At 39.8% G+C, this 27,357-nt stretch overlaps 3 protein-coding genes across 3 annotated transcripts; 2 read left to right on the plus strand and 1 right to left on the minus strand.

Annotated features, from left to right (window-relative positions):
• The first annotated feature begins 996 nt into the window (after nucleotides 1-996).
• grpel2 (GrpE-like 2, mitochondrial) lies at nucleotides 997-5,242 on the plus strand. Its single transcript, XM_072661651.1, has 4 exons — nucleotides 997-1,157; nucleotides 2,470-2,623; nucleotides 2,817-2,898; nucleotides 3,408-5,242. The coding sequence occupies exons 1-4, from the start codon at nucleotides 1,078-1,080 to the stop codon at nucleotides 3,731-3,733; spliced, it is 642 nt and encodes a 213-aa protein (XP_072517752.1). The 5' UTR covers nucleotides 997-1,077; the 3' UTR covers nucleotides 3,734-5,242.
• Nucleotides 5,243-6,146: 904 nt separating this feature from the next.
• On the plus strand, nucleotides 6,147-8,038 carry nhp2 (NHP2 ribonucleoprotein homolog (yeast)). The gene is made up of 4 exons (XM_072662077.1): nucleotides 6,147-6,420; nucleotides 6,526-6,595; nucleotides 7,272-7,377; nucleotides 7,540-8,038. Exons 1-4 carry the CDS (start codon nucleotides 6,264-6,266, stop codon nucleotides 7,663-7,665), a joined length of 459 nt encoding a protein of 152 aa, XP_072518178.1. The 5' UTR covers nucleotides 6,147-6,263; the 3' UTR covers nucleotides 7,666-8,038.
• A 16,736-nt stretch (nucleotides 8,039-24,774) lies between these two features.
• On the minus strand, nucleotides 24,775-25,978 carry foxi3a (forkhead box I3a). Its single transcript, XM_072662288.1, has 2 exons — nucleotides 25,426-25,978; nucleotides 24,775-25,313 (listed from the first exon to the last, which is right to left on the minus strand). Exons 1-2 carry the CDS (start codon nucleotides 25,976-25,978, stop codon nucleotides 24,775-24,777), a joined length of 1,092 nt encoding a protein of 363 aa, XP_072518389.1.
• Between the last annotated feature and the right edge of the window lie 1,379 nt (nucleotides 25,979-27,357).

Raw genomic sequence — 27,357 nt, forward strand, 5'->3', positions numbered from 1 at the left:
TAGGATGTGCCGGTTGGTGTGTCAGTTGCTTTAGAATGTGCCACTTGATGTGCCAGCTTTTGTATAATGTGCCATCTGCTTTAGGATGTGTTGGTTGGTGTGCTGGCTGCTTTTGGATGTGCCACTTGATGTACCAACTATCATAAGATGTTCCAGTTGTGTGCTGGCTGCTGTAAGATGTGCCGGGTGGTGAGCTGTCTGCTTTAAAATGTGCTAGGTGGTGTGCCGGCTGCTGGGAGATGTGCGAGTTGGTGTGCCAGCTACTGTAAGAAATATTGTTTTGTGTGCCAGCTGCTCTAGTATGTGCTGTTCGGTGTGCCGGCTGCAGTAGGGTGTGCCGGTTGGTGTGCCAGCTACTGTAAGAAATATTGTTTTGTGTGCCAGCTGCTCTAGTATGTGCTGTTCGGTGTGCCGGCTGCAGTAGGGTGTGCCGGTTGGTGTGCCGGCTGCTGTTAGAAATGTCGTTTTGTGTGCCAGCTGCTCTTGGATGTGCTGTTTGGTGTGCCGGCTGCAGTAGGGTGTGCCGGTTGGTGTGCCGGCTGCTTCAGCATTTGCCAGGTGGTGTACTGGTTGCTTTAAGGTTAAGGTTGTTTGTAGGCCTAAACTGCATTTCCTCTATTTCATACATTTTTCTCAGTTACATATATAATTTATATTCACACAATGTGCTTTTTAAGTAAATATAATAGGTCATACTACGAGTTTTTCAAATAAATATAATAGTAAAAGAAGCTTAGGGTATAATAAACAAGTTATTTTACCATTTTTACCTTATTCTTTACTGTAATAGTAAAAGTAGCCAATAACATTTTGACTTAAGTCCTAAAAGCCTTCTTAAAATTTTGCATTTGTGAAATCAAAAGTGTATTTAAAAAAAATATTATTTATTTAATAACTGATAAGTCATTTTGTTTTGTGGTATCTTGGCTGTCGCTGGTCAGTTTATGAAGTTGTATTCTCTGTAATGGTTTTAGTGTCAGTTCACTATAATAAACCTCGCTTGGTAACTGCAGGGAATCCGGAGCCCAGAGAAGGAGCAGTGAAGGACGCCGCAGCGACTGATGTAGCTCGAAAGAAATGGCCGTACGCTTTCTGTCTTTGCGTGGGAAAAATTCAGTCGACATAGGCAGGTTACCACTGAAGCTGTACAACGTAAGGTAAGGACGTAGTAACTAATTACTATACAATTATGCCTCTACTGACTATATTAGTGAGCAACATATGTTTACTATCCTAACCTGTGTATGTACTCGCTAACGTATGCTAGCTAGCTAATAGCTGTGGATGCCGCTGATAAACTCACGGTGAGCTGAATTATGGACAGCAAAGCAGGTTTTATATGTATTGTTGATTTACGCACTTATTGTATCTAGGCTATTTTGCTCTTGTCAAAATGTCAGTTTGGCTGACAGGTCCCACTGAGGCGACAGAAACCCCGCTGTCTACCCCTTCTTTAGGCCTCAGGCTGTTTTTTCCCCCATTAGCCAGAACAAGCTAGCATAGCTAGCTAGCTAGCTAGCACTAATACGGCGTCTCCCTATCCGGCTTCTGTGTGCTGCATATATTTGTAACGTTTCTCATACTGTAGTATATCTACCTGTAACGTAGCTCTATAACAGCTCATTAACAAACATCTCTCAGGTTAAATGAATATGGAAGAGAAGAGAATCGACAAGAATGTGCCTGTGTGGGGAAACGGTTCAGGTTTGGTATCGTTACACAGCTCAGTGTAAAAAAAACAAAACAAACAGCTATTGTGTAAAATGGATGTGTGACTCTGTTTGTAAGATAATTAACACAAAACTGGGCACACGGGTTGTCAGGTTTTTAGACGGGATACAAATGAGGTGTAGCTAGTCAGCCAGTACTGTGTGGCTAGCTAGCGAAAGGCCAACGGTAACGTAGCTACGTGCCGGTGGTGTGTAGTGTAATGGTGTGTCGCGTGACCGCCAGTAATTTAACATCCAGCCGGTGATCTGGAGAGGTCGCTATTTTATTTGGAGAACTGTCCGCTCTCATCATCTACTAATCTCTCTCTCTCTCTCTGTCCAAATCTATCCAGACACTGCTACTAAATAGGAAATCGGCTATTTTAAGATGCTGACAGGTGTTCAACTGTGTTCCTTTAATTCTGGTGCTGGATTCACAAGTGTGAAGTCTTCTGAGATGTGCTTTTCCACCCTTAGTTTCATAACTTAAAAAAAAGTCCAGATAAATCTTATCAGGAATTGCTTTTTATCACTCTAAAAACTATAATAATTGGTGTTATATTAATTATGTTCCTAAATATTAGCTTAACCTTTGCCTCACAGTGCTACTTTTAGTAAAGGAAACCAATGGCTTTGTGACCACACTTGTGATATTTTCCTAGGATGCATTTGTCCCTCTTTACTGCAGTGAAAGGCTCTACTCTTTAACAATAGATGTTGGAAAAACTGCTGTTCTTCCTTGCATCTTTTTGTGCACTAGCTCCAATATTGGCTTCTTCAGTACTGTAGCGCAGAGAGGAAACGACTGTCATAGTGATGATGGCGACGATGATGATCGAAGTCACACTGTTACACATGTCAGGATGTTGGAGATGAGGACCAACAAACTGGAGGAGCAGGTCCAAGATCTTACAGTGAGTTTCTTAAGTAAAAGTATGCACACAATGTGCTTCTGTGCACCTGTACAGTAAAGAAAGATGTACTTAAACTGCTGGTTTAATAATGTGTATTTTGTAAGAACTAAAAAAAAGGTCTGAGCATTTATTTTACAAGGTAGAACATCCTTATTAAATAGCTGTATTGATGTAATGTCTGTGTTGTTCACAGGAAAGGTACAAAAGAGCTCTAGCTGACTCAGACAATGTTCGGAGAAGAACTCAGAAGTTTGTGGAAGATGCCAAGCTCTTTGGTAAAGCTGATAGTGGTTTGCAGACACCGTAGACTAGAGGTGTTAAAGTATTGGTTAGCCAAGATTAAATTTGCATGGTTTTACACTTAGTTTAGATGTAGTCAAAAACATGTTTGATATTCTTTAGCATGGTGTTAGCTTTTAAGAAATGGTTGTTGCAAAAGACTGATGTGCATATGACCTCCCTAACCTTTTGTGTGTTTGTGCATGCACTGTAAGCAGTTACAAATGAGTGTTTCTGATGGATCAAGGTAGTAATGTGCTCCAACAAAAGTTAATTATTTAGGTTATATACAGGCTGATAATGAACCTCTGTGACTTGTTTATTTTATTTTTATACACCCTCAAATTATGATTCATTATATTTAAGTTATAGATGTGAGAAATTTAAGCCTGGAACCACCAGTGGTTCCCCTTCTTCGTCTTGTAAAACTAGACAATATTTCTGTCCCTATCCAGTAATCAACCGTAGTTTGATAGTCATTAAATTTGTAATGTCTCTTCAACAGGAATTCAAAGTTTCTGTCGTGACCTAGTTGAGGTGGCCGACTTGCTGGAGCAAACTACAGGGAGCATGGAGACGATGAGCCTGACTCAGAACCTGGCACAAATCCAGGGAAGGCTGCAAGAAGTTTTCACCAAACATGGACTGGAGAAGATGACTCCCATGGGGTCCACGTATGACCCCTACCAGCATGAGATAGTGTGCCACACTCCAGCAGACGGAGTGGAGCCCGGCACTATAGCCGTGGTAAAGCAAGATGGTTACAAACTTCATGGGCGCACTATTCGCCATGCGCATGTGGGCATCGCTGTAAAGACACAGGAATCTTGATTACAGGGTTTGGTTTATTATACCACCCTGACTTGAAGCTCTTGTACATTGCATGACTGCATTTGTTTGAATTTCTGCCTTCTGTAAATTATGCATTTACACACCAATCAGCCATAACATCAAAACCACTGGTGCGATGTGAATAACATTTTATCGTCTTGTTACAGTGGCACCTGTTAAGGGGTGGGATATACATATTAGGCGGCAAGTGAAACTGATTTGTTGTAAGCAGAAAAATGGGCAAGCGTAAAATGATGTGATGGCTAAACAACAGAACATCTCCAAAACATCAGATCTTATGAGGAGTTCTCAGCATGCAGTGGTTAGTAGCTAGTAAAAGTGCTCTGTGGAAGGACACTGAGTGAACATGTGACTGGATCATGGGTGCCCAAGGATCATTGATGTGCCTGGGGAGTGAGGGCTAGCCCGTCTGGTTGGAGCACACTGAAGAGCTACTGAAGCACAAACCACTGAGGAAAGTTAATGCTGGCTATGTCTGGTCAGAGCTGTTCTGGTGGCACGAGGGGGAACCAAAACAATACTTGGCAGGTGGATTTAATATTATGGCTGATCAGAGTGTATGTAGATGCACACAAACATGGCTATAAAGCTGATGATTCAGTCCCTGATAATAATTTACTTGTTTAGTTTGTTGCAGTGTTGATTATCGATGTGTTCTTGCTTATTTTCATGTACAGATTTCTGTTTCTATTTAAATTCTGTAGTTAGTTTGCACATTTTTTTTGGTTGGTTGATTAAGACAGATGCTAAGACTGTTTTTATATGTATACGTTAAGATTCAACCACAGTGGAATCTACATTACCCTTACTGGTACCTTATTTTTCAAAATAAGACCTCATTGAACCTTGTGATTGGGAGGTATTGTGTTGGAAATTGTTTATTTGGGACCCTGATATCATGAAGTTTACAGCAGCGTATGTGTTTGCAGCAGTACAATGTGCAATCCAGATGTCATTGTACTGTAACTTCTGAGGTTAGCATTTCTACGGAATTAGAGAAGGTAAGAGCACAGCCTGAATAGCCTCTTTGTAAAGGTTTACTCAACAGTGGTCATTTGACATGCTGACAGTTTTGGGATGTGTCATATTTTGTGCCTTAATGTTAGATCAGCAGTGCCCAAAGAGCAGACTCTAACATTTTCTAATATTAATAAGTCTGTATGAAAAACAACTTGGAAGATTGTTAGTGCACCTTACACTGTACATATGAAGTGCAAAAACAGAGGGACTTGATTTCTTCAGTGTTAGATATTTTTTATATATATTATAAATATATAAATATAAATAATTTATGTTATAGAAATAGAATTGTAATATTTTATGTGTATATATTTCAGTCATGTGTCCAGTCTATATTTGTCTTGTAGTGTGAAGTCACTGAGAGCTCAGATGCCTGTAGGAAATGTAGTTTGTGTATAATATGTGGCATGTTCAATTTAGCATTACTTCTGCTTTTTGTAGCTGTTTTAATAAAACAGTTAAACTATATGATCCTGGCTCCTGTTTTGCTTTGTTTAATCAACAAAAATGTTTGGGGGGCACTAATGTTTATGAATCACAACCAAGAAAAAAAATGGGATATGGGCAGTGTTTTGCTGTGGTGACCTAGTTGAGGTGGCTGACTTGCTGGATCAAACTACAGGGAGCGTGGAGATGATGAGCCTGACTCAGAACCTGGCACAAATTCAGAGAAGACTGCAAGTAGAAAAAAATGGGATATGGGCATCGTAATGTTCATGCACAATAATCACATCATAGGGTGTGCATCATCAAATTATTTAAAACATGTCGTACTACAACATTTTGCTACTTGATACAAAAGAAAAAATCTGCACAGATCTCATTTTCTGTGATATACAGTCTGAGCAGAGCCAGATTCTATCTGCCCAGTGTCCTTAATTTTGCTCCAGTCTTGGATACACTGAGTGCCTTATTAATATCGTGCCATGTTGCATCATTTACTCCGGGTGACAATTCATATATTTCTTTTAATATCACAGTGTATTTTTTTTATATTGCCAAAAAATGTGTAGTATCAGTTTTCCCAAGTTGAGCATCCCTTAAAGCCATAAGAAAAAAAAAATATTTTGAGACTGTTCCCTTGGTTTAATATATCCTTCCCACATTAATTGGTGGAGTGTACAATTTATTAAATGGAGGGAACATTTTTTTTATGTCTAGGGAACGATTTGTTAAGTGGAGGGAATTATATATTTTTAATTGAAGGACTGTTTAAGATCTATAAATGTTATTTTTCTACCTTGATACTTTAGAGGCTCCATAAAGTGTAAACTTGCATTACTGTAATGTTGTGAATCTGTGTTGTCAGGATCGTTCCGCCCTCACACTAGGGGCACTGTGTGTGTGTTTGAACAGAAACTGGAGGAGAGCGTGAAGAGGGAGCGGAAGGTCTCTGATAGAAATAACTCAGGTCTAACACGTGTGTGCTGTGCGGCGACACAAAACATCACTAAAACAGTGGGTGTCTGCGATTAGTATATTATAAAATATGACGAAGATAAAGAAAGAGAAGAGCGCTACGGAGGAGGTAGAAGCTGGAGGTACGGAGAAATCCTACCAGGATCTAATAGCCAACATAAACCCCATCGCTAACCCTTTAGCATCGCGAAAGTTGAGCAAAAAGCTGTACAAATGCGTCAAAAAAGGTAAGAAGAGCATGTTTACCTCTTATATGCTCGCTAACAGACTAATACTGATGTGTACAATCTGAAACAGGCCCTTATGAACCGTTTTCACTGTTTATTCTGCAGCGGCCAAGCTAAAACAGATTCGCCGAGGCGTCAAAGAAGTGCAGAAGTTCATAAACAAAGGAGAGACTGGGTAAGATATTAAACCACGTGTTAAACCCTGGTCTTATTTATGTCTTAAGGCTTATTTAATGTTGTAATGGTGAGTAAAACGTTCACTAGCCATACGGTGGCTGTAGAACATGGGTTCACTCCTAATCACGAAGAACCAACTGCTCCGTTCAGCAGCCCTGATACTGCATGGCCAGGGCTAGGAAACGCTGCCCTGGGCGTGCGTTGGGTGCTGAGCATGGCTTGGCTGGCCAGTTGCACCCATGGTCTGTGCTGGATTGCGTGTTTTTGATTTTTCTCAGGGAAAGCATGTTTGCTAACTCAAGTTGGATCAGTTGGATCACTCTTAAACATGCAGGGCAAGGGCACTTCAGAAAGCACTGCTCTAAGCAATGCAGTACTTGAAGATCAGGGGTGTCCAGTTCACAAAGTGGTTAAGTGGATTAGGTTCTCTTATAAAACAAGCTGGAGGACACCTTACTCCATCCCAGTTTCCTTTGTTGCAGTGAAAACTTGCAAACGTCCTGACTCTCTCTGGACAAGACTGGACACTTCTCTAAGCATTGAAACAGCTTTAACCTGTCAGTTCTGTGTAGAACAGAATAGTTTGCTTTACAAAATGAACCATTTTTAGAGTGTAAATGGATGAACGTAGTTGATTTTGTAAGTATATAATTTTTTTTTTCTTGCTTTTTCAGGATTGTGGTACTCGCCGGAGATACACTTCCAATCGATGTATACTGTCATTTTCCAGTCATGTGCGAGGACAGAAACCTACCCTACGCGTACATTCCCTCAAAAGTGGTGAGTTGGACCATTTGTGCTTTCTCTTCAGACATACTGTCAAACTGTGTAGCGTGTTCTTCATGCCTGACCTTTATGAATTCAGCTAAATGTTACATCCAACAGACAACTTTATACTAGTACTGCATTAATTGGTAATGATCTGTTCAATTTCATCACCAGGATTTGGGTTCCTCAGCTGGTTCAAAGCGGCCCACATGTGTGATCATGATCAAACCCCACGATGAATACAAGGAGGCTTATGATGAGTGTCTGGAGGAAGTCTCTGCACTCCCTAAACCCCTCTGAGTGAACTGTCCTCCATTGCTGACCTTTGAACTTTGACGTATGTTGATGTGTGGCAGCACAGTTGTAGTAAGATGTGATGATGGGCCTCACAGGTTCATGGACATTTTCTTCAAAACCAGCAACACCAGGAGTTCTGACGTAATGACCGTTCGGCTGAGAGAATGACCATTATGCTCTTGGGGGTTTCTTTCTAAACCTGTTGCCTGTATTTTTCATAGCTTATTCTGTACTGATGTTCTGTACTGATGCTACTTTATGTTTTTCCTGATATTTTAACTTTAATTTGGAAAATTCTGTATTTTTACTTTAAAGGCTAACCTGTTCTGTTGGTGTGAAGATATCTGAAGTGCTCTCAGTAAAGTCTTTAAAATGAGTTCATTTGAAACATTTTTTCTCCCTTCAAATAAGTGCACCCCCCCCCCCTTTACATCCCATTACCTAGATTACAAGTTACATGGGCCCAGATAATTTCAGACAGTGTTTAACTGGCAGAACATTATTCTCTAATTTTGAGTCTCATTATTTGTCAGCATTTATTTTGCATAAGCATTTGCTACAATATTGGCATGTTCAGCTGGTTTACTCACTGTTTAGGAGAGATCCCCCCCACCCCATTCTTCCTGGCAGGTTTGCTGCAGGTTGCACGAATGGCGATTTTTCTGAAATTTCCACAGGTTCTTGATTCTCGGGTTGAGATCTTGGTTTTTGACTTGGCCGTTGTACAACATGGGACAAACAAGGATAAAACTGCAGATATAATAAGCCCTCCAGCTGTGGGCGCAGAGCATCACTGAAAGTTAATCCCACACAACAGTTAGCAATGATCCTGCTCGGTTAACAGTCAGCGTTGGGGTGGGAATGAAGTGTGTTGTAATAAAATGTATACTTGAAGTGTGTATGGCACAGAAACGCCTGTACTTTTAGTCCCTACAGTTAAAAAAAATAGCCCTAATCAGGTGTCTGATCAGGCACTGTACGTTAGCATTTTCTCACACCAAGCCTTTGGTTTGAGTGACAGGCAAACGGAGCTGATCCTCGGTTCTGTAATCTGATGGAAATATCAGTGAAAACCACCTAACTGTTCAGTGTGATGAACTGCACTGACAGGTAACCTGTAACTGTTACACTCTGTAACAGTTACACAAACCCCTCACCACACACACACACACACACACACACACACCCTTTCCCCCACGCGCAAGTTCGTTCTTGGCCCCACACGGATCGCCCCCCTTAGGTTTGATTTCTGCAAACGTAAATAATTGTCATCAATCTGGTTAAATCTGCAGTAAAATCACTATATATATATATATAGCTGAGGTATGAGGAGCTATCAGACGTATAACAGGTGGCACAGACGGTCTAAGGATTTTGGGAATCGCTAGCTTGTATAATACTGTATTTGGTATTTAAACAAATCAAATCAAAAAATAAATAAATAAGTAAATAAATGAAATACTGAAAGCTCAAGCTGGCCTGAGTTCATGTCCATAAGCGTAGAGTAAACTGGCATAAGGATTTTGGGGTAGCTTTGTCTGAAAGAACCATCCCTCTGGACCTCTTAGAAGGCCTGTGTGTGTCACTGCAGTTCTCCCTGAAGGTTTTATTGACCTTTCAGACTTCAACTTGACCTCCACCACGGAAATGACCGTTTGGTAATTACCGTTACCGTTGGTAATTACATTACGCTCTGCTCAAATAGCTTCCTCAAAATGCTTTGCTATCTTATATATTCTAATGGTCTTCTGATAGCTTTGTGAACATCAGTATGGCAGCTGCTTAGAGGAGCCCATGGATGGCTGCTGACTGTTTGAGGAGTCATTTTTATATTTTGTATTTATAAAGTTGTGAAATTTGCATCATCTGACCTTTCTTTATGATGATTATGAACAAAACAAAGCTCTACAACAAGCTGATTAAGGTCTGAGAAACAGTTATTTGAGAGCGCAAATCTCTTGTGGTGCCCAAATGTCTGCACGGCGCACCTTTCCTTGTTTTTACTCCAAAATTCATCACTATTTACAGTGACAGAAATGTAGACCAGGGGTGCCAATTTTTTTATGCCACTGTAACTGCTTTCACAGAAACCCACAACCCCCCCCCCCCCAGATTTTAATATTGTATGTGAATTTATTTTTAATATAAATGTAATGTAAAGCAGCTGTAATGTAATACTAAGAATTGTCATAAAAATAAGAAGAATTGGAGGGGTATTTTGTGTCCGCAGAGAATAAGCATAAAGTCTAAAGATGGGATGAGATCCTTATATATGATATTATCTGAATACATCTTTGCTATTTACAAATTTGATAATTGTATTATGACAGCTGGAAGTATGATGTATACAAATGAAAATGAAACCATGAAATGCCTCTCCAGAACTAGCTGCAGCTAAACTGAACTTAATATGGAGATGAACCCTGCTATAGACAGTAAACCCACCCTTTCATGAAGTATATGTGGTAATACTACAAGAAACTATGAAGTTTTTATATGATCGTATAATACTTCTATATTAACACACATTACACTCTTTATACAAGCAGTCTAGTGTAGCTGTGTTGTTCCTCTTGCATGAATATGACTAAGGTGTCCACAAGATGGCAGCATTGTCTCTAGTACAGAGCCTCCATATTGGCCGGTGATGAACGCTGTTGAACAGAGCGTGGCGCTGTTCCGCCATTGCTTCTCTTCTCTGTTCCCTAAGTGTAGATATGTGAAATAGTTTGTATTTTCATCTTCTTTAATATTATATTATTTAATATTCCACTCTCTCCTGATCACTGTTATCATGTTTCCCCCCACATTCAATCTCAGCCTTGATGCAAGGTGAGTGAATCAGGGATGAAGCCTCTGTGTTTAGTGAGGAAACAGAGTGTGTTAGCTGTTGAAACTGATAAACAGACCCCACTCTGACTGATTCTCAGTTCTGCTTGGCTTCGGTGCTTGTTTTCTCTGTGTTGACATCTTAAATAGTTCATGCTGAAATACACATTAATGCTCTTGGTCCCATGATGTTTGTTGTGTTTAAGCATTTATTTTACCCAAATCATGTATATAAGCCCAGGAGAGGAGTTCTCAGTCCCTCAGTCACTCCAAGGCCTGAGAGCAGTGCTGCTGGCATGGACCATATGAGCCATATTCAGGAGGTGCTTTTTTTTTTTTTTTTTTGGGAAGTTAGAAAGAAGACTAATATGTCAAGGACAAAATACTGACCGTGGATGACGAGGCTCTTTCCATGAGAATGAGGTCATTTTAGCTGCTCGCCCGAATACCCAGTATGATTACCACGGATTACACCTGAGGACTTGAGGGCTACATTTCATTCAAGTAACTTTCAAGAGGATATGGGATCAGGATATGGTCTGAGAGAGCTTGCATGAAAGCCACCATTGGCCGTTACCATTCCCTGTGTAAGATCAAGGGGCACGAGCTGTTGGTTTTATTCCACGTTTGAGAGAGAAACCGAGCCCGAGCGTAACAGTCTTTTTGACATAAAGAAGCCAGGTTTCCCTTTTCCATGGATTTCCTTTATTTTTAATGTCGAAACGTCATGATTTTATGTCATCAATCTTGGTTTTGGAGCCAGAAGGGGCGTTTTAATTGGATGGGCACCTCTATGATAAATGGAGGTCAGAGTCCAGAAAGTCAAAAGGAAGTTTTGGCCACATGGCTGGGCTTGTGCCTTGCTGTTTACTCTCAACATCACACACCTTCGAGGTACACACCTCTGAGTCAGTTGTGTCCAGGGGCACACAGCCAGCAAGTGCCATCAGTTTACAAAATGGCCTTTGTAGTTTGGCAATATTTTGGTGTACACACTCCTAGACCTGGCCACCTGCAAGCCCTTGGGCTCTGAAAGACCTGCATCATACACTATTTTACATTTCTGCCTGAAGTTCTGCTATAACGTTTGTGTACATTTTTTTAAAACACTACTTACCTTCAGGATGAATAGATGTGTATTTAGAAACTTTAGTATATTTACATACGGCTGTGGATGCCTGTACTGGACAGCTTTGTGTCCACTGGATTTTGGGAATGTGCTGTTACTGTCCTTTCCTAGAGCTTGTTCAGGTGCTCTAACTGCCCTTTCTGCTGCATAGATTGCGTGATGTGCACCAGTGATTACAATGTTGTGAATCAAAGCATGATAAGAAGCTCGGAGCACAACGCACTGTGCAGATACTCTTTTACTCTTTCACAACCTTGCTCAAAACCTTTTTTTTTTTTTTTTTTTTTTTTTTACATCTACCGCCGCCGCCTTCATCTCTGCTCACATTTTCCTTCTGTCTCTCTCTTTTTATTTTTCCATTGCTCTGCTGACCTGCTTTATGTACCAGGCTGGTTGTGTAAGACAGAGAAGAACAGAGGATGCAGGCAAAGCACTTAAATCATGCAGATGATGTTGTCCGTGTGTTAGTGCACTTCCTCTTCTGCACCAGGGCCCAGCTACTGCGCTTCTTGGAATCTGGAGTTTTAAGTTGAAAAGTCTTATTTGGGGTTTGGCATGGTTCTTGCGTGTGTTTATTGTGTCAACAGTACACCTGCCGCCTGCCCTCGTCTCTCTGGCATCAGCACGCGCCGCCGTGACACCCTCAGTGCTCACACTTCTCCCTCTTGTCTCCTCCAGGCACAAACAGTGGTCCAACAGGGAAGGCCACTTGCTATTCTGCTTAAAAAAAAGTAGAGCATTGGTTCAAAGCCAGGTCCTGGAATATGTCTGTGTTTAAAAAAATTAATGTTCTTTGTACAAATGTTCTCTACAAATTATTCATAGAACATTTTAATGAAATTAATCTTATGAATACTTTGAGCAGCTTACAGAGTCAGGGCTGAATAACACCCTTTTTGGCAGAAATCACAGCTTGCAAATGCTTTTTGTAGCAGCGAAAAAGTCTTTTAGTGCTTTTGGTTGAAATTTTCTCCCACTCTTCTTTGCAGACAGTCTCTGAGATATTATTGGATAATTTTCATGTCGTCTTCTTTTCTGGTTCTGCCCTAAAACTGGTGGTTTTGCTAGTATTTTGTCAAATCCATTCACCTGTGCAATATTGTCAATGCCACTGGCCTGATAGATGCTGCCCCCCTTCTTCAAAGTTGACAAGTTCTTTTCGTAAAAGGCTGCAAATGTACTTTTCTTTCTTGATTGTGGCCAAAGAGTTTCATTTTGACATCATCACTCCACATAACTTGGTTCCAAAACTCATCTGGTTTGTCTGGATGTTCTGTACCATACTTCAGAAGGTGAGTTTGTATATGATATTTCTCATGGCTCTTTTGTGAAGATTGTATCTGAAACCGTGCAAACCTTTGACTCAGATGAACTCCTTGAGATTCATTTTCTTGGTCTTGCAGAACTCCTCTTGACCTTTAACAGTTTTCTTGAACTTACCTTTCCTAAAAACAGTCTACACTGTAGAAACTGCAGACTAAACACTCTTCTTCTGAACTTCCTCTGCCTTATGGGCCTCAGTTACTGTTTTTAACAGTTGCTTAGAGGAGCCCATGTGAAATGTGTGTTAGTGTGAGGCTTGAAGAGTCAGAAGATTTATGAAGCATAAGAAAATAAGAAAATTTGTAAAAGTCCTGCAATGCTTAGGGGGCTCGAACATTTGGTATAGGCCATGTAGATGACATTTTATGCTGATAGGCTACAGAGGCTGTGATTACTTCTCAATTACAAATGGTCAAAACTTTGAAAACATTTGTGTTTGAATACAATATTCTTTTAGAAAGAATAATACAATAATACAATAGCAATTATTTGCAAAAAATATTCAGAACAACAGTGGAAAACTTATTTAAAGAACCATATTGTCGCTGTTGGACAAACATTCTTGATGTTTTTTTACTTAATGGCATAGTTAGAAGTTGTCAATTTGGAGATTTTTGGAGGTTTTTGCATGACAACAAAGATATACAAGCCAGTCATAGAGAAGAACCATTTAACTAGACAAAGAACCGTTCAGGCATTCAAATGGTTCTTTATGTTTTTGTGGTTCCATCCAGAACTAATTACTACCTTTTAAACTACCCATTTTTAAGAGGGTAGCTTAGTCATTTTTAAGATAAAACGTAGGATCACTGTCTATCAGCTGGTATTCAAGATTTCAATATCAGCATTGTGAGGGAACAATAACTTTGTTCTATCTATTAAGCTCCCTAAATTGTCTTTATAAGAATGTATTTCCCCTTTCATGTAATGTTTTGGATCCACTGCTGTTTCTCTTTTTTTCTTTTTTTTCTGTTCAGTGTAGCATTTGGCTTGTTAATTGGCTGATTACTTGAATCACATATGTACAAGCAGGCAACACCACCAAAATATGCAGGACAGGTGTATTCCCAGACCAGGTTTGAGAGCCACTGCAGCAGTTCCAAATGCTACTGTGCTGTAGAAGTGCTTCTATGCCACATGTCTCAGCACACACAGTGTATTACATTTGTCTTGTACAGAACATGCAAACACCTTTCCATACCCCTACTCATAAATCATGTTCTTCTGGTGTGCTGTTCCCTTTCTCTGCCCCGTGCTTTTCACTTTTTTTTTTTAAAACCCCACCACACCCCACCCACCAGCCCCCCATATCTATCCCATGCAGTCTGGCGTGGTGTATACCGCTGGCAGGTGCTGGTGATAAAGCAGGTGTAGCAAGAGATTTATTGATTTTAATCACCTCCTGTTGAGCAATAATTCTCAGTATGGAGAGACACTAAGACATACACCCACTCATTTGCTCCACTGAAGGGATGGGTTAGGGATGTTTAATGCATGGACTTCTCATAAATAAACTGCTCTCAGTATATCCTACCATCGCTGTTAACAAAACATAAGGGAACCTCAAATATCATTATATATTATATATATAGTTATATATAGTTATATATTTCATTTAAAAAAAAAAATGATAAGTGTACTACTGTTAAAAAGTTAGAATTAGTTTTTTCATTTGGTTGCGGACAGAAACAGTGTAAAAGTGTTCTAATGTGCAAGCAGGACGGATTCTGATGAGGGTGGAAAAAAGACATGTCCAGAGGGATGAACGGTTAAATGTACCAAGAAAGCTGTGGAACATTGAGAATGACTCATCCAGAATGACTCAGAACTGGTGTTCAAAACCAAATCATGAGGTGGAACTTGACAGAAAATTATTTTTAGTAGATAATAACAGCACATTGATACAATATATTGATATTGTAAAACCAACCAAAAAGCCCAGAATAAATTGAGTGTGATATTTGTAAAGAATAAGCTTGTAATATTCACTGCTGTTCTGAACCACTTGCTAACATTGTATTATTTGTGATATATTGTTTTTTTGTTTTTGTTTGCAAAATACATAATTGTATAAAACATAAAAGTAATAACCACGTTTTGGGGTGTTCATAATATAAATAAAATAAATCTGCATTTATATATAACAGCAGTGAATCTGTGAATATTACAAGCTTATTCTTTACTCAAATCACACACTGTTATTCCAGGTAATTCTGTTTTTGATTTTGTAACCCAAAATAAAGGACGGCTGACATTTTCAAATGGTCATTCACACAAATCGACTTTTTGTAATCATATATAAACAGTAGGTTTTGATTTAACAGTAACCATATATGATATCAGTGGAACAGTTTCAGATTCTGAATGGAACTTGTATACAAATGAAGCCGAGTGGAGGATGAGGTTTTAGATTGTGATGAAAGATTCAGTGGGAGGACAAAAGGTTTGACAGTTAGCTTCATAAATAAAAGTTCACGTCAGACTTGGAAAGAAACTACTACTTGACCTTTATTTGCATAAGAGTGACATTTGTGTGTGTGTGTGCGTCTAGTAGAACTTAGCTGGGTGTCAGTGGGCCTGCAGGACGGCTTTGGGGCAACCTGTTCTCCTTTTCATTGGGGGCTTGTGGGGGCTTGTTCCATGACTTTGACAGCTTTGCAGTTCATAAACTCCTGTCAGCTTGGCTTTACACTTGAGTGCACTGAAACTTTACACTCGGAGATCAGTTCAGCAATCTACTGTTGTTCTAACGGAGAGAAAAGCTACTGATAACTGATAAACCTCTGGTGACAAGCCACCATCTAACATTAGCATCCCTGTGCCCTTGCTCACCTCACTGAGACATTCTGTCCAAAGTTCAGTTACAGGAGACTCTCACTGCACGTTATGCTGCTGGTAACACGTGACTGAAATTCTGAAATGTACCTTCCTCTGATATTCAGATTTTTTGATGTTTCAGATCCGTCTTGGATTACATCTCTAACCATTCAACACTTTAAAAAAAGGTGTTAAACAGAGAACATGATTTGAACAATGATTATGAATATGAAATGGTGTTTTCAGTTTTTTAATTGATCAGGATTGGTTCCAGTACATTTATAAGGGATGCACTGAATTGATCACAGTAAACATGTGATACGTTTGGCAGTAATTACGTTGACCCAATATAATTCTTGTTCGTAATGTCAATCCTAAAAATGTACTGATATAGGAATTCTTGGCTGATAGTGATTTCCGATATTTTTCATATATAGTTCTGCCAAAAAACATTTAACATATAATAATAATAATAATAATAATAATAATAAGTTAGGCTATGCCTACCTGGATTATTTATTCCAGATTTCTATAAATGTTAACAAATATTGGATCAAAAAGTATCATTGTGCATCTCTAGTAAACTCAAATCACCCTGTTTTAAATGATTTTTTTTTTTGGGAGTTGAGTAAAAGTCAGTTGACCTCAAGTCATCCAAACCCTTATAGGCAAGTACTTAGGACAGTAGGGCCACTGGGTGGGCAACTCTATTGGAGAGAGTGACTCTGGATTTCTTCAGACTAAGCTAGAGTCACCTCCCCCTGTGCTCCATACATTTAAAGGCTTTAGCTGAAGGCCAAAGCCCAGCAAGCGGAGTCTGTGTGATCTGAGCTGAATGCGTCATCAGCATATGTAAAGGTGTGTCTGGAAGCCAGTTCAAATAGGGCGTTGTAGTTCTTGGTGCCACTTTCCTGGCTATTTTATCACGTTTCTGTTGACTTTATCTTGGGCACTAACTCAACTCTCAAATATCCATTGCCCCAGCAAGTGTTTGTTTTTATAAAGTTTTAAAGTTCTGGTCCGACAGCATTGTAGTGTTGTGTCCTAACCGCAGCGTAATTAGTCTCACATAATAGATTTGAATGCAAATCTACAGAGTAAATTGTGGTGTGGAGACAGTATCACTTTTTATGGTCTTTTATGGTCCTAAATATCATACCTGTGATTAAAAAAAATCCTTATCCTCTTGTGAAATGTTTTCTTTCAACAAAACATTTTAATCTTGTGTGTCGTAGACAGTTATAATCCCTTTCAACCACAAAAACATGCTGATAAGGGTCTAATAGATTAAGGCGCTGCCACCAAATGTGGTAAAGTAGGCCTCTTTTTGGTCACGCTGTGAGCCAGAGTGATGACTATGCTTGCCCAGGAGACATTTAGCCTGATTTGATTGATTACTGTGTTTGGGTGTTTGGGTGCAAGCACCTCTGTGCGTATCGCAGGATCTCAAACCTGTCACAAAAACGTTTTTTTTTTGTTGGTCTGTAAAAGTAATCCCCTGTCCAGACAACAGAATTCATGGAAAACGGGGGATCTTTGGTGACTGTCGCCTGAGTGCTCAGTTTTAGAGTGTGTGTGTGTCTATGTGTGTGTTTGTTTACTCTGTCTCGTTCAGACATGGTGGCATATGATACGGGTAGAGAGCGCAGTTATAGGGGTGTGCAGTGCAGGGGGTGAGGCAGGCTGGGGCAGAACCACAAGGACACTCAGAGGTCTACACTACTTTTGAATAATACAATCCCTATTAATTAAATGTTTAAAGTTACAGTTCCGCTCCATTTTGTACAGGTATACTGACTGTCTGATTAAGACTGATGGCTAATTAAAAAATGTATTTTATTTATTTTATCCATTTATTTTATTCTCCTCTGTCCTGCATATGTAAGATGGTGACAATTGAATTAAATGTTGGTCTCTTTATCTTGTGCCAGTGAAACTGATTCCCCACAAATTTAGAATGCATTCAGAAAGTCTTCAGATCCTTTCACTTTTTCACATTTTATGTTGAGGCCTTAATAAAAAAAAATGTTCCTCAGTGTGCACTCGATATCCCATAATGACAAAGTGAAAACAGAATTTTAGATTTCTTGGCGAGTGTATTAAAAAGGAAAAACAAGAATTTCACATGGGGATAAGTATTCAGACCCTTTGCCATGACTCTTGATATTTAGCTCTGGGGGCCCATTTCTCTTGATCATCTTTGAGATGTTTCAACACCTTGACTGTAGTCCACCTGTGGTAAATTCACTTGATTTTTACATTTACATTTTTCACATGATTTGGAAAGACACACACTTGTCTATTTAAAGGTTTCACTGTTGACAAAGCATATCTAAGCAAAAACCTAGCCATGAGGAGGAATGAACTGCTTGAAAAGCTCAGGACTAGGTTTAGGCACAGATCTGGAGAAGAAGACACAAACTTTCTGCTGAACTGAAAGTTCCCAATATCAGGCACTGCCTCTCACCTGCCAACATAAAATGTGAAAAAGATGAAAGGGTCTGAAAGGTGAAAGGGTCTGAAGACTTGAGTGTCTTTTATTTTTAACAGCTAATCAAATTCATGTACAGAAATACACTTTTAGTTGATTGGTAAAAATATTTAAAGCACTTCTTACTCTTACGTTCTTGATTATGTTTTTAATGTAGATATGTTTTGACTTTCAATCAAGTGTATTTTTGGCTCCATTCTTTTACTTTTACTTTTACTTACCCAAACTTTCACTTGGGCTCATTAGTGTGTTCTGTTTTTTAATAGTCTTAACAAATGAAATATTTTGACACACAGTTGGTGCATTGTGGGAACATTAATTTCTTGGTTTGTTCATTATTAGGGTACAGGGGTAACAGTACAGCATATCACATTGTATAGAATTGCACTGCAGCATATCCTATTGCGAGTTGTAATGTATTAATTTAATACTCAAATAAACTGACAGATGCTACCATATTGAATCAAATTCAGAATTTTGTGAATCACTACACCCTTACTCATTGTAGTTAGTGATTTCTTTCAGTTTTACTGGACTACAGAGCTAAAATGAGAAATGAAAAAAATATAGATTCATGCGTTTATTAGCACACTCGACAACTTTCCTCTGTTTGCAATAAACCATTTAAAAAAGGGAAAATAACAAGTTCTTTCTCCACACTCAACACAAAATGTCCCTTGTACTATTCTGACCTGCTGCAAATGTGATGCATAGCCAGACCTGCTTCTTACAGCATTTCTAAGGAACCATAGCCCATTCCTCATGAACAGTGGCCTTCAGTTCATACTTCTGAATCAAACATCCCCGAAATTTCCAGTTTTGGAATTCTGTTTTGTGGAGCGATGAATCAAATATTTTCAGGTCTTAGGATCAGCAGTATGCCTGGAGGAGGAACAATTATGGATTCAATCAAGTATGAGTAAATCCTAGGAAAAAAACTCATGCTTTCTGTGAGGAAGCTAAAGCTTGGGCGTCATTGGACCTTCCAACAAGACAGTGATCCCAAATAGACCTCAAATTCTATCGAGGATTTGTTTCAGGAGAAGTCCTGGAAGTCTCTGGGGTGGAATAATAGAAAATCTTTGGTGGGATTTAAAGATTTGTCACAGAAACCCATAAATATTAGTGAGCTGGGGGCCACTGCCTATGAGAACTAGACTAAGATTCCTCAGGAACATGGCTGGAAGCTGGTGTCTGGCCATGAATCAGGTTTGTAGCAGGTCATAAAAGTATAAGGGAGCTCCATTAAGTACTGAAGACGCTTGTAATGAAGGGGTGAAATAATTCTGAGACTGCAGTAGTTGTGGCATTTTGTGTTGAATTAGGAAAAAACACTCATTCTATTAGTTGTGTTGAGCTATTTAAAGTGTTCTTGTTTGATTGATTTATTACAAACAGCTGAAGGTTTTACATCTTGCTAAGAAACCAGTTTGCAGTAGTTCTGGGCTGATTCCTACCTTTCTCAGAATCATCCGTAGCCCATGTAGTGAGATCTTGCATGGAGCCCCAGACCGAGGAAGATTGACAATAATTTTGTGTTTCTTCCATTTTCTAATAACAGTTGTTGCCTTCACACCAAGCTGCTTGCCTATTGTCCTTTAACCCATGCCAGCCATGTGCAGGTCTACAGTTTTGTGACAGCTGCTGGCCATGGTGGAGAAGTTGGAGTGTGATTGATTGTGTGGACAGATGTCTTTTATACAGGTAATGCATTCAGACAGGTGCAATTAATACATGTAATAAGTGCAGAATAGGAGGGCTGATCAAAAACTTATTTCATGCAATAAATTATTTTGAAATCATACAATGTGATTTTCTAGGTTTTTTTATCTCTCCATTCTTTGTAGGTGCGGAAACTTCTGCAGTGTATCTGCAGTGTATCAAATACATTTTTCCCCATTGTATGTATACAACAGGAGCATGCCTGAACTGTATGGTGCGTTTCATAAATATACTGACCAAAGTTCTTAATGATTGCAGTTTTACAGTAACTGCATCATAAAATGAGTTATTGTACTCTTATATTCTTTACTCTTTTGCAGTTTCTAATATGTAATTGATTAGATACATTCTCACACAGTGTCACAGTGTTGTCCTGACACCAGTTTGCAGTGATGGATTGTATTAACTGCTCCTCTGTACAGTTATGAATGGTTGTTGTTTTTTTTGAGAAGGGGGCCTTGAAGGAGGTGAAACTGCACTTACCCAAAATAACACTGCAGTTGCTGTACAACCAGAGCAGCCACCTTACCTCCCAATCAACTTGTCACGGACATCTGCTCATTTGGAGGCAGCACGTTTTTTCACATCTGCACTTGATGGAGCTGCAGGGCATCTTTAATCAAGCTGTACTATCTGTCCCCCATCGGGACATGTGTTTACAAATAACACTGGCCTCTTGATGTGGCATGTGTCAGTAAACACCAAGCACACTTGTGCTGTTGTTGGACGAGAGATGGCTTGTCAGAATTGACGTTTCTCTTATTCTTAGTTAGCTTAGAACAGTACAGCTGCTTCAGACAATGATCATGTTGTTGCATCAATAAAGATAAAAGTGTAAGTGCGTGTGTGGTAAAAGGACTGGGTTGGGCTTAGTGTATGAACAGCACACGGCACACTTATCACACTATCAGAACATCTCTGATGACCAGATGATCAGTTGAGGTTTATGTTGCCAGAAGATCTACAGTAACACTGCAGGACCTTCTGCAGGGTTTGTTAAAAAATAAAGGTGCTACAAAGATGAAAGATCTTTGAAAGATGCCATGGAAGAGACAGTTTTGGTTCCACAAAGAACCGTTTTTGCAATAGAAGACTTTATCAAGTGAAAGCTCTTAAAATATTTTTCACACACATCTCTATTACAAACATGGTTCTTTATGGAACCAAAAATGGTCCTTCTGTGTTTAGCACCTTTATTTTTGTAAGAGTGTAGTGTTACTATCCTTTGTAGATCATTGTAGATTGTGTGATGAGAACTGTACAACTGTAGATTATAACATGTCAAATTTCCCAGGCCAAGATTATGACTAACGTCAGACTGTAAAGGATTTTTGGTGATTAAACATTGAGAGATATTTAGTCTTAGGCTAGGCTTAGTGTCTGGGAAACATGGTGCATACCTCAGGTATGAGTTTCCAAGTATTTGCAGAACAATTGAAAATAGTTTCTCAACAATAGGCATTTAGATTAATAATTGAATAATTAATTGACTGACAAATGACAATTGCAACTGACAACCAAATGATGGCAAGACATGACTAAAACTCAAAATTGTAGATACAAGACTTTGTTCTGACAGTGATACTTAATTTGATCTCCACTATGGAGGTTCTTGATGTTCTGAAACTAGGACACTGACAGGACATTGATATAAAGTAGTGGATAAGTGAAGAACACAATACTATTTCAACAGAAGTCCTTAGACAAGATTGCTAACTTTGCATTTATCCACCTTTGTAAAAATAATTAAATAGTAAATGCCATAAATGAACATTGCTATCCATTTTCTATGACTTAAAGTTCAACAGAAAGTGTTTCAGCATTGAGTTGAGGGCCGTCCAGACAGCTTCATCTTCATCTAAATTAACATGGCAGGCGCATAACTGTAAATACAAGGGCACACTTTCTCTGTTGTTCAGATCCAATCAATTACTATTGATAAGTCAGTGAATGGCTGTGTTTTGGAAATAAGCAGCGCAGGGGGGTGGTCAGGAATGTGTAATAATAGAGGAGGAGGAGGAGGCTGTAGACGAGAGGCAGGGCAAACTGCAGCAAATGCCATCCTTATCTGATCATCAGCACAGGCTCATCATGGCCAACTGTCTTTGGCAGCGTTTTACGAAACCGCTGTGAGTCTTAATTACTTTATTAGGGCCTTTTTACATAATTAGTATTTTATTACTGTGTTCAAATGTAGCTCATGAACACTCTTTCTCATTACTATGTGCCACAGATTAGGCCATGGTTTGGTCTGCTCCTTCATACCCTTGGAAGGAAAGGTTTGTCTAGAGTAATGCCATAGATGATACACCTTTGGTTCCCTAAAGAACCTTTTATTGGATTTTTTGAGAAAGACCGTTTGAGAAAGTGTGTGAGTTTTTTTTTACGTTTGAAGAACTGACATTTTTTTTCTGAATAAAGGTTCATTGGATGCATTGTCAATTTTATTGCCCCTTGAAATAATAATAATAATAATAATAATAATAATAATAATATTTTTAAAAAATTACCAGAAGAGAACTACTGAACAAAAGGTTTAGGGCTTGAGTTGAGTTCCAGACTTTATGGCTTTGAAAATGAAAGCTTTACAAGTTTAAAATTTCAACAAGTTATAATTTTAACTCCAATCTTTCTGCTGATTTCAACACAGATTTCAAGCATAAACACGACAGTTTAGGGTTAAACAGGTTTGTTAATTAGTTCAGAGATCTGAAGGTTATGTCATTTTTCACAGGTTTTAAAGATTCAAGAGAACCTTTGAAAGTCTTTATGCATATATTGGATGTTCTATCATATCTTGTGTACTGGGCTTTTAGCAAAAAGATTGCCTGTGGACCTAATGCAGAATTCTTTGCGTTCTCTCGGGAAAGGCATCCCAGTGTCAGGGTTTAAACACACAAATCTCTAACTTCATTTGACCTATGCAAAGTAAGAGCTAATTTGACTAGTGACCTGAGGGTCGTGTCTGACCTGTGAACAATACCAAAAGGCATCATCCTCTTAAAATAAGACTCATTTGTTTCTGTTGTTGTATTTTATCTTATTTGATCTCTTTCAGAAAAGAAATACATACATTTAAAGCATATTTTTCTAGACTTTTACATTTAGAAAACTGCCTGCTTTTTTAACCAGAAATACTGAAGATCCAGCCTACTGAATCTGCATTACAATAAGTAGCAATGAAAAAATATGTGAGTAGTGAAAAGTCGAATGATGGTTCTTTATTTATTTGTAATGGAGGTCAGAGATAAGCATTTGACGCGGCAGCAGAGTGTCTTCAGCTTCTGATCTGAGAAACTGATCTTGATTAAACCTGTCATTCCCAGCTCCCGCTGCTACGTGGTCGTTAGAGACTCTGCTTTGTCAGAGGGAGAGAGGTAAGGGGTTGATTCCCATGCAGAGGAAAGTTATGCAAAAGACGACATCAGCAAAAGAACCTTCAGTGGGGAGCTTTTCTACATTGACACATCCATTATATAGGGCAAAGGGCATCCTGCTCCTGTTTTACATAGAGTACTGTTACTATATACAGTTAAGGAGTCAGCATGTACTTATAACCTTGTATCAACTTAGTAACTTTACAGGAATAATAATAAAGATTTCCCTAAAAGTAATTTTGAAGCATTTCTATTGGTTCATTTTTTAGAAAGGTTTGACACAATGTAAAGATTCACACTATGTCAAAAAGTAAAAAAACTTAAAATGTTGTAAATTTTGACACTGGAAGGTCTGGGTTAAATCATTACCTTAGTCTTGCCCTATGAATTAAAGCATTTAATTGTTTGAATTGATCTACATCATCTGAACTGACTCCTTTAGGAGTTATCAGTAGTAACATTAAGGGGCTTCAAAAGCTCCTGCCACAAATATCTAACAACACCTAACTCAATATAATCTCATTAAGATTTGACTTATTTTTCTCTTTCTGTTTTGTGAATGGAGTGTGGTAATGTGTGTGTGTGTGTGGGGGGGGGGATACATAGGATTCCTTGAAACCTCAAGGAACATGTTATGCTTCATTTATCTGTTTTTCCCTGCTGTCAAACCAGTCTTTTTCCCCCCCTCTCCTCTAGAGTTTGCTGTTTAACGGTTCCTTTGTCCATTCCTGTCACCCCCCCACAACCGCTCCCCCCCACTCCCGTTGTGTGGATCATTGACAACAATAACAGACAGACAAGCTCTGACGCTAGATGAAAGTCAGATTCTATTTGCATTTGCTTTTGCACTGTTCGTTTTTAGAGTAGCTTGCATCATAGCAATTTATATCCCAACATGAGGAGGAAAATGAAGACAATCGTTGCAACTATTGTAATGAAATACATTAAAAGCTCATCAGCATCATCTTATTAAATAAAGGCTTGTGTGTTTTAAATAAAATATTCATACCAAAAAAATGTGTTTAAAATGTTTATTTTATTTCTGCACAAATACATAAACCCACATACATACACATATATCTATATATATATATATAAAACATTAAAAAAACACAAATAATTTTTGTAGTTGTTATAACAAACTCCAGTGCAATAGTATACTACAACATCAGTCTGTTTCAGAAACTTAAAACAATTTACAAAAACAACATAAACATCAGCACTTCTGAAACACCTAACTGCGACTCGAACTGAGATCACATCAGCATCTGAGGCTCAGATTGGACTCACACAGGTGGGAGGTTGTCTTCAGTGTCTGCTGTGACCTGCTGACTCAGGCAACACCGGGAATAGAGTCAGCTTCTTTGGCCAACCGCTTTTGTCAAGTGCCTGGTGGGAAACCACTCGCCCACTCCCAATAAGTTCTATACCTCTGTGCCTTCTCGTGAGTACACCATGCCTGTGGAGTCCAGGCTTGGATAAAGGTGGCTGCTGAAGTGGCTGAGCACTGAGTCACTATAACTGGCTGTGTAGTGAGAAGGCGAGGTGGAAAGGGTGGGCTGAGATGGGGGAGGAACCTGGGCATCCCAGTGTGGAACTGTAGCGCTTGGAGAGTATGGGCCAAAGCCCCCAGGCGGAGAAGCCCTGTGGGTCTCTAAGGGCAGACCTAATGGCATCGAAGGGAGCAGTGCATCCGCTTGCACATTATTCGAACCTGAAACCACCTCATTCATCTGCGACAAGAAGCCGTCGAGACATGGGCCTGAGCTTCCAGAGATTGGAGAAGGTCCCCTTTCCGGGTTGCTGCTGGTGCCATTGCTGTGATCCTTTGGGCTGGATGCAGCAGAGTCTGTGCCTGCATCTTCAGACAGAGCATCAGATTTTCTCTTCCTCTTGCGACGGAAGTTGCCATTGTCAAACATCTTCTCACAGTTTGGGTCGAGAGTCCAGTAGTTGCCTTTTCCTGCACACAAACATAGATTATAAGCATTGCTCCAATAGCACACATAAATGGAACCATTAAATATTAGACCCGCCCCCTCAAAACAAACAAGCCAAAAGAAACACATTCTCACCTGGATCATCGTCATCCCTTGGCACCTTCATGAAGCAGTCATTGAGTGAGAGGTTGTGACGAATGGAGTTCTGCCAGCCAGCTTTGCTTTTGTTGTAGAAAGGGAAGTTCTCTGCCACATACTGGTAGATTTGGCTGAGAGTAAGCCTGCGATTTGGGGCCCCGTTTATTGCCATGGCAATCAGAGCAGAGTAGGAATATGGGGGCCTGACAAGTTTCATCAGGTCCTCTTGAGTAGGCACAGGGAACCAGCTGAAGCCCCCTTCTGGGCCTCCCATTGCTCCTGCACCCAAGAAGGGTCTCTGCATTCCGTAGGGCTGGTGTCCTCCCCCAAAGTATGGCGCAGGGTTAAGGCCTGGACCACCAAACCATAAGTATGGATTGGTGGCCGGAGTGGTGTACTCCCCCAGGTCGCAGGTGGATGGCAAGGTCTGCTGCGGACTCGGCAGAGGTGGAGAGCTGTAGAAGTTGTCACTGTACAGGCTGTACTCTTGGGATTCCTGCCCCATATTGTGGAACTGGGGTGACAGGGCTTGTGGCACAAATGACGTCATGCTCACCCTAATTCTGTCTGGCGCCTTCTAGCCTTCAAGTTGAAGAAGATCTCGGGCTGAAAGCAGTGTGTGGAAAATCCTGTCCTCCTTGTCCCAGTCTCTAAGTTTCTGAACGCCCAATTCAGGTGGGCTGGTCAGGTACACTATAACCTCCCACCTGTCCTACCTGGAGAATTTATACCTGCTTGGCTACGCCCTCTTTACTCTGATTGGCCGTTCCTGCTATGCCTCACACCTAATTTGTTTTTGATGAAATTAGAAGCGGGCTGGAAAAACACCTTTGGGAATTGCAGGTAATGTTCCAGGGCTACATTTTCTTGGAACTAGCCCACACTTTTAAGTTGTTGCAGCTGTGCCAGTGAAATGTCTATAAAACGTTTTTGTGTATATTGAGAATTGTGTATATACAGGAGTCCAAATGCAAAAATCAGAAATGAAGAAATCCTTGATTTTTTTGTCTGGAAAATACCAATAAATAATAAAATATATATAGAAATAAGAAGATATAAAGAAATTCTGAGGGTAAAAATAAAAATACACCATTAACACAGCTACTATTTTTTTTTTTTTAGTTTAGTTAACCTAACATCGCTGCTGCTTAAACATTTCGGGTTAAAAATGAACCATTCATTTTTCAAGTTCCCTGTAGATGGTTTGTAGATGATCAACTAACATTCACCTAAACATCTATTAGCCTAAAGGCCACTGAGCCCCTACCATAAAACCAAAGTGTGTCTACAATTTAAATAAGATTTTTATCACTAATTGTGTTTTACTCTTTATTTGACATTTGCATACGTTTTATCTGACGTGCCCATGGTAACAATCAGTTTACAAAGGCCCCTTAGTAACATTTGAATAGTCTTTAATCCTAAAATAATGGGCAACATGACGACAGTCCAACAGCCCACAGCCGCCACCCCCTAGGCGCGCGCACGCGCGAGCGCACAGGCGGCGTGGCGCTGGTATTATCTGTAAGCATTGGTACCCTCATTCCTAATTTCCATTGTAAAGCAGAAAGCCCACCCAACCGTAAGAGACGCAAACACCAACGCCTCTTGTACCGCTGCAGACGGAGCCCGGCTTTGGCATCGTGAGCATTTAGGAGCCCTTCCAGCAAGCCTGCCTTGTTTTCCCTCACAGTATATCTATCTCGATGAACGTCGCCAATTACAGGCTAAAGCAGGCCGCCGGGATAAGGAGCTACACAGCCCACAGCAAGCGCCCCAGCAACCAGCCGTATTGGATTGCCACTTTATTGGGTTGACATGTTTAACAAATTCTGCTGTAATTGAATCCCTTTGTGCAGCCTACGCGCGGAATCCCTGATGACAGTTTGATAGTTTTCTCTGCGGGTCGTTTTTAACTGTCAGGACTTT

The sequence above is a fragment of the Salminus brasiliensis genome, chromosome 18, assembly GCF_030463535.1.
Source record: "Salminus brasiliensis chromosome 18, fSalBra1.hap2, whole genome shotgun sequence".
In the NCBI taxonomy this organism is placed as follows: domain Eukaryota; kingdom Metazoa; phylum Chordata; class Actinopteri; order Characiformes; family Bryconidae; genus Salminus; species Salminus brasiliensis.

Excerpts from the sequence above, each read along its gene's own strand:
- grpel2 (XM_072661651.1), top strand. The coding sequence starts at position 1,078 with ATGGCCGTACGCTTTCTGTCTTTGCGTGGGAAAAATTCAGTCGACATA. Across the intron at positions 1,158-2,469 it reads CTGAAGCTGTACAACGTAAG|CTCCAATATTGGCTTCTTCA; the intron begins GTAAGGACGTAG and ends TTTGTGCACTAG. Across the intron at positions 2,899-3,407 it reads GGAAGATGCCAAGCTCTTTG|GAATTCAAAGTTTCTGTCGT; the intron begins GTAAAGCTGATA and ends TCTCTTCAACAG.
- nhp2 (XM_072662077.1), top strand. The coding sequence starts at position 6,264 with ATGACGAAGATAAAGAAAGAGAAGAGCGCTACGGAGGAGGTAGAAGCT. Across the intron at positions 6,421-6,525 it reads GTACAAATGCGTCAAAAAAG|CGGCCAAGCTAAAACAGATT; the intron begins GTAAGAAGAGCA and ends TTTATTCTGCAG. Across the intron at positions 7,378-7,539 it reads CGTACATTCCCTCAAAAGTG|GATTTGGGTTCCTCAGCTGG; the intron begins GTGAGTTGGACC and ends TTTCATCACCAG.
- foxi3a (XM_072662288.1), bottom strand. The coding sequence starts at position 25,978 with ATGACGTCATTTGTGCCACAAGCCCTGTCACCCCAGTTCCACAATATG. Across the intron at positions 25,314-25,425 it reads AAGGGATGACGATGATCCAG|GAAAAGGCAACTACTGGACT; the intron begins GTGAGAATGTGT and ends GTTTGTGTGCAG.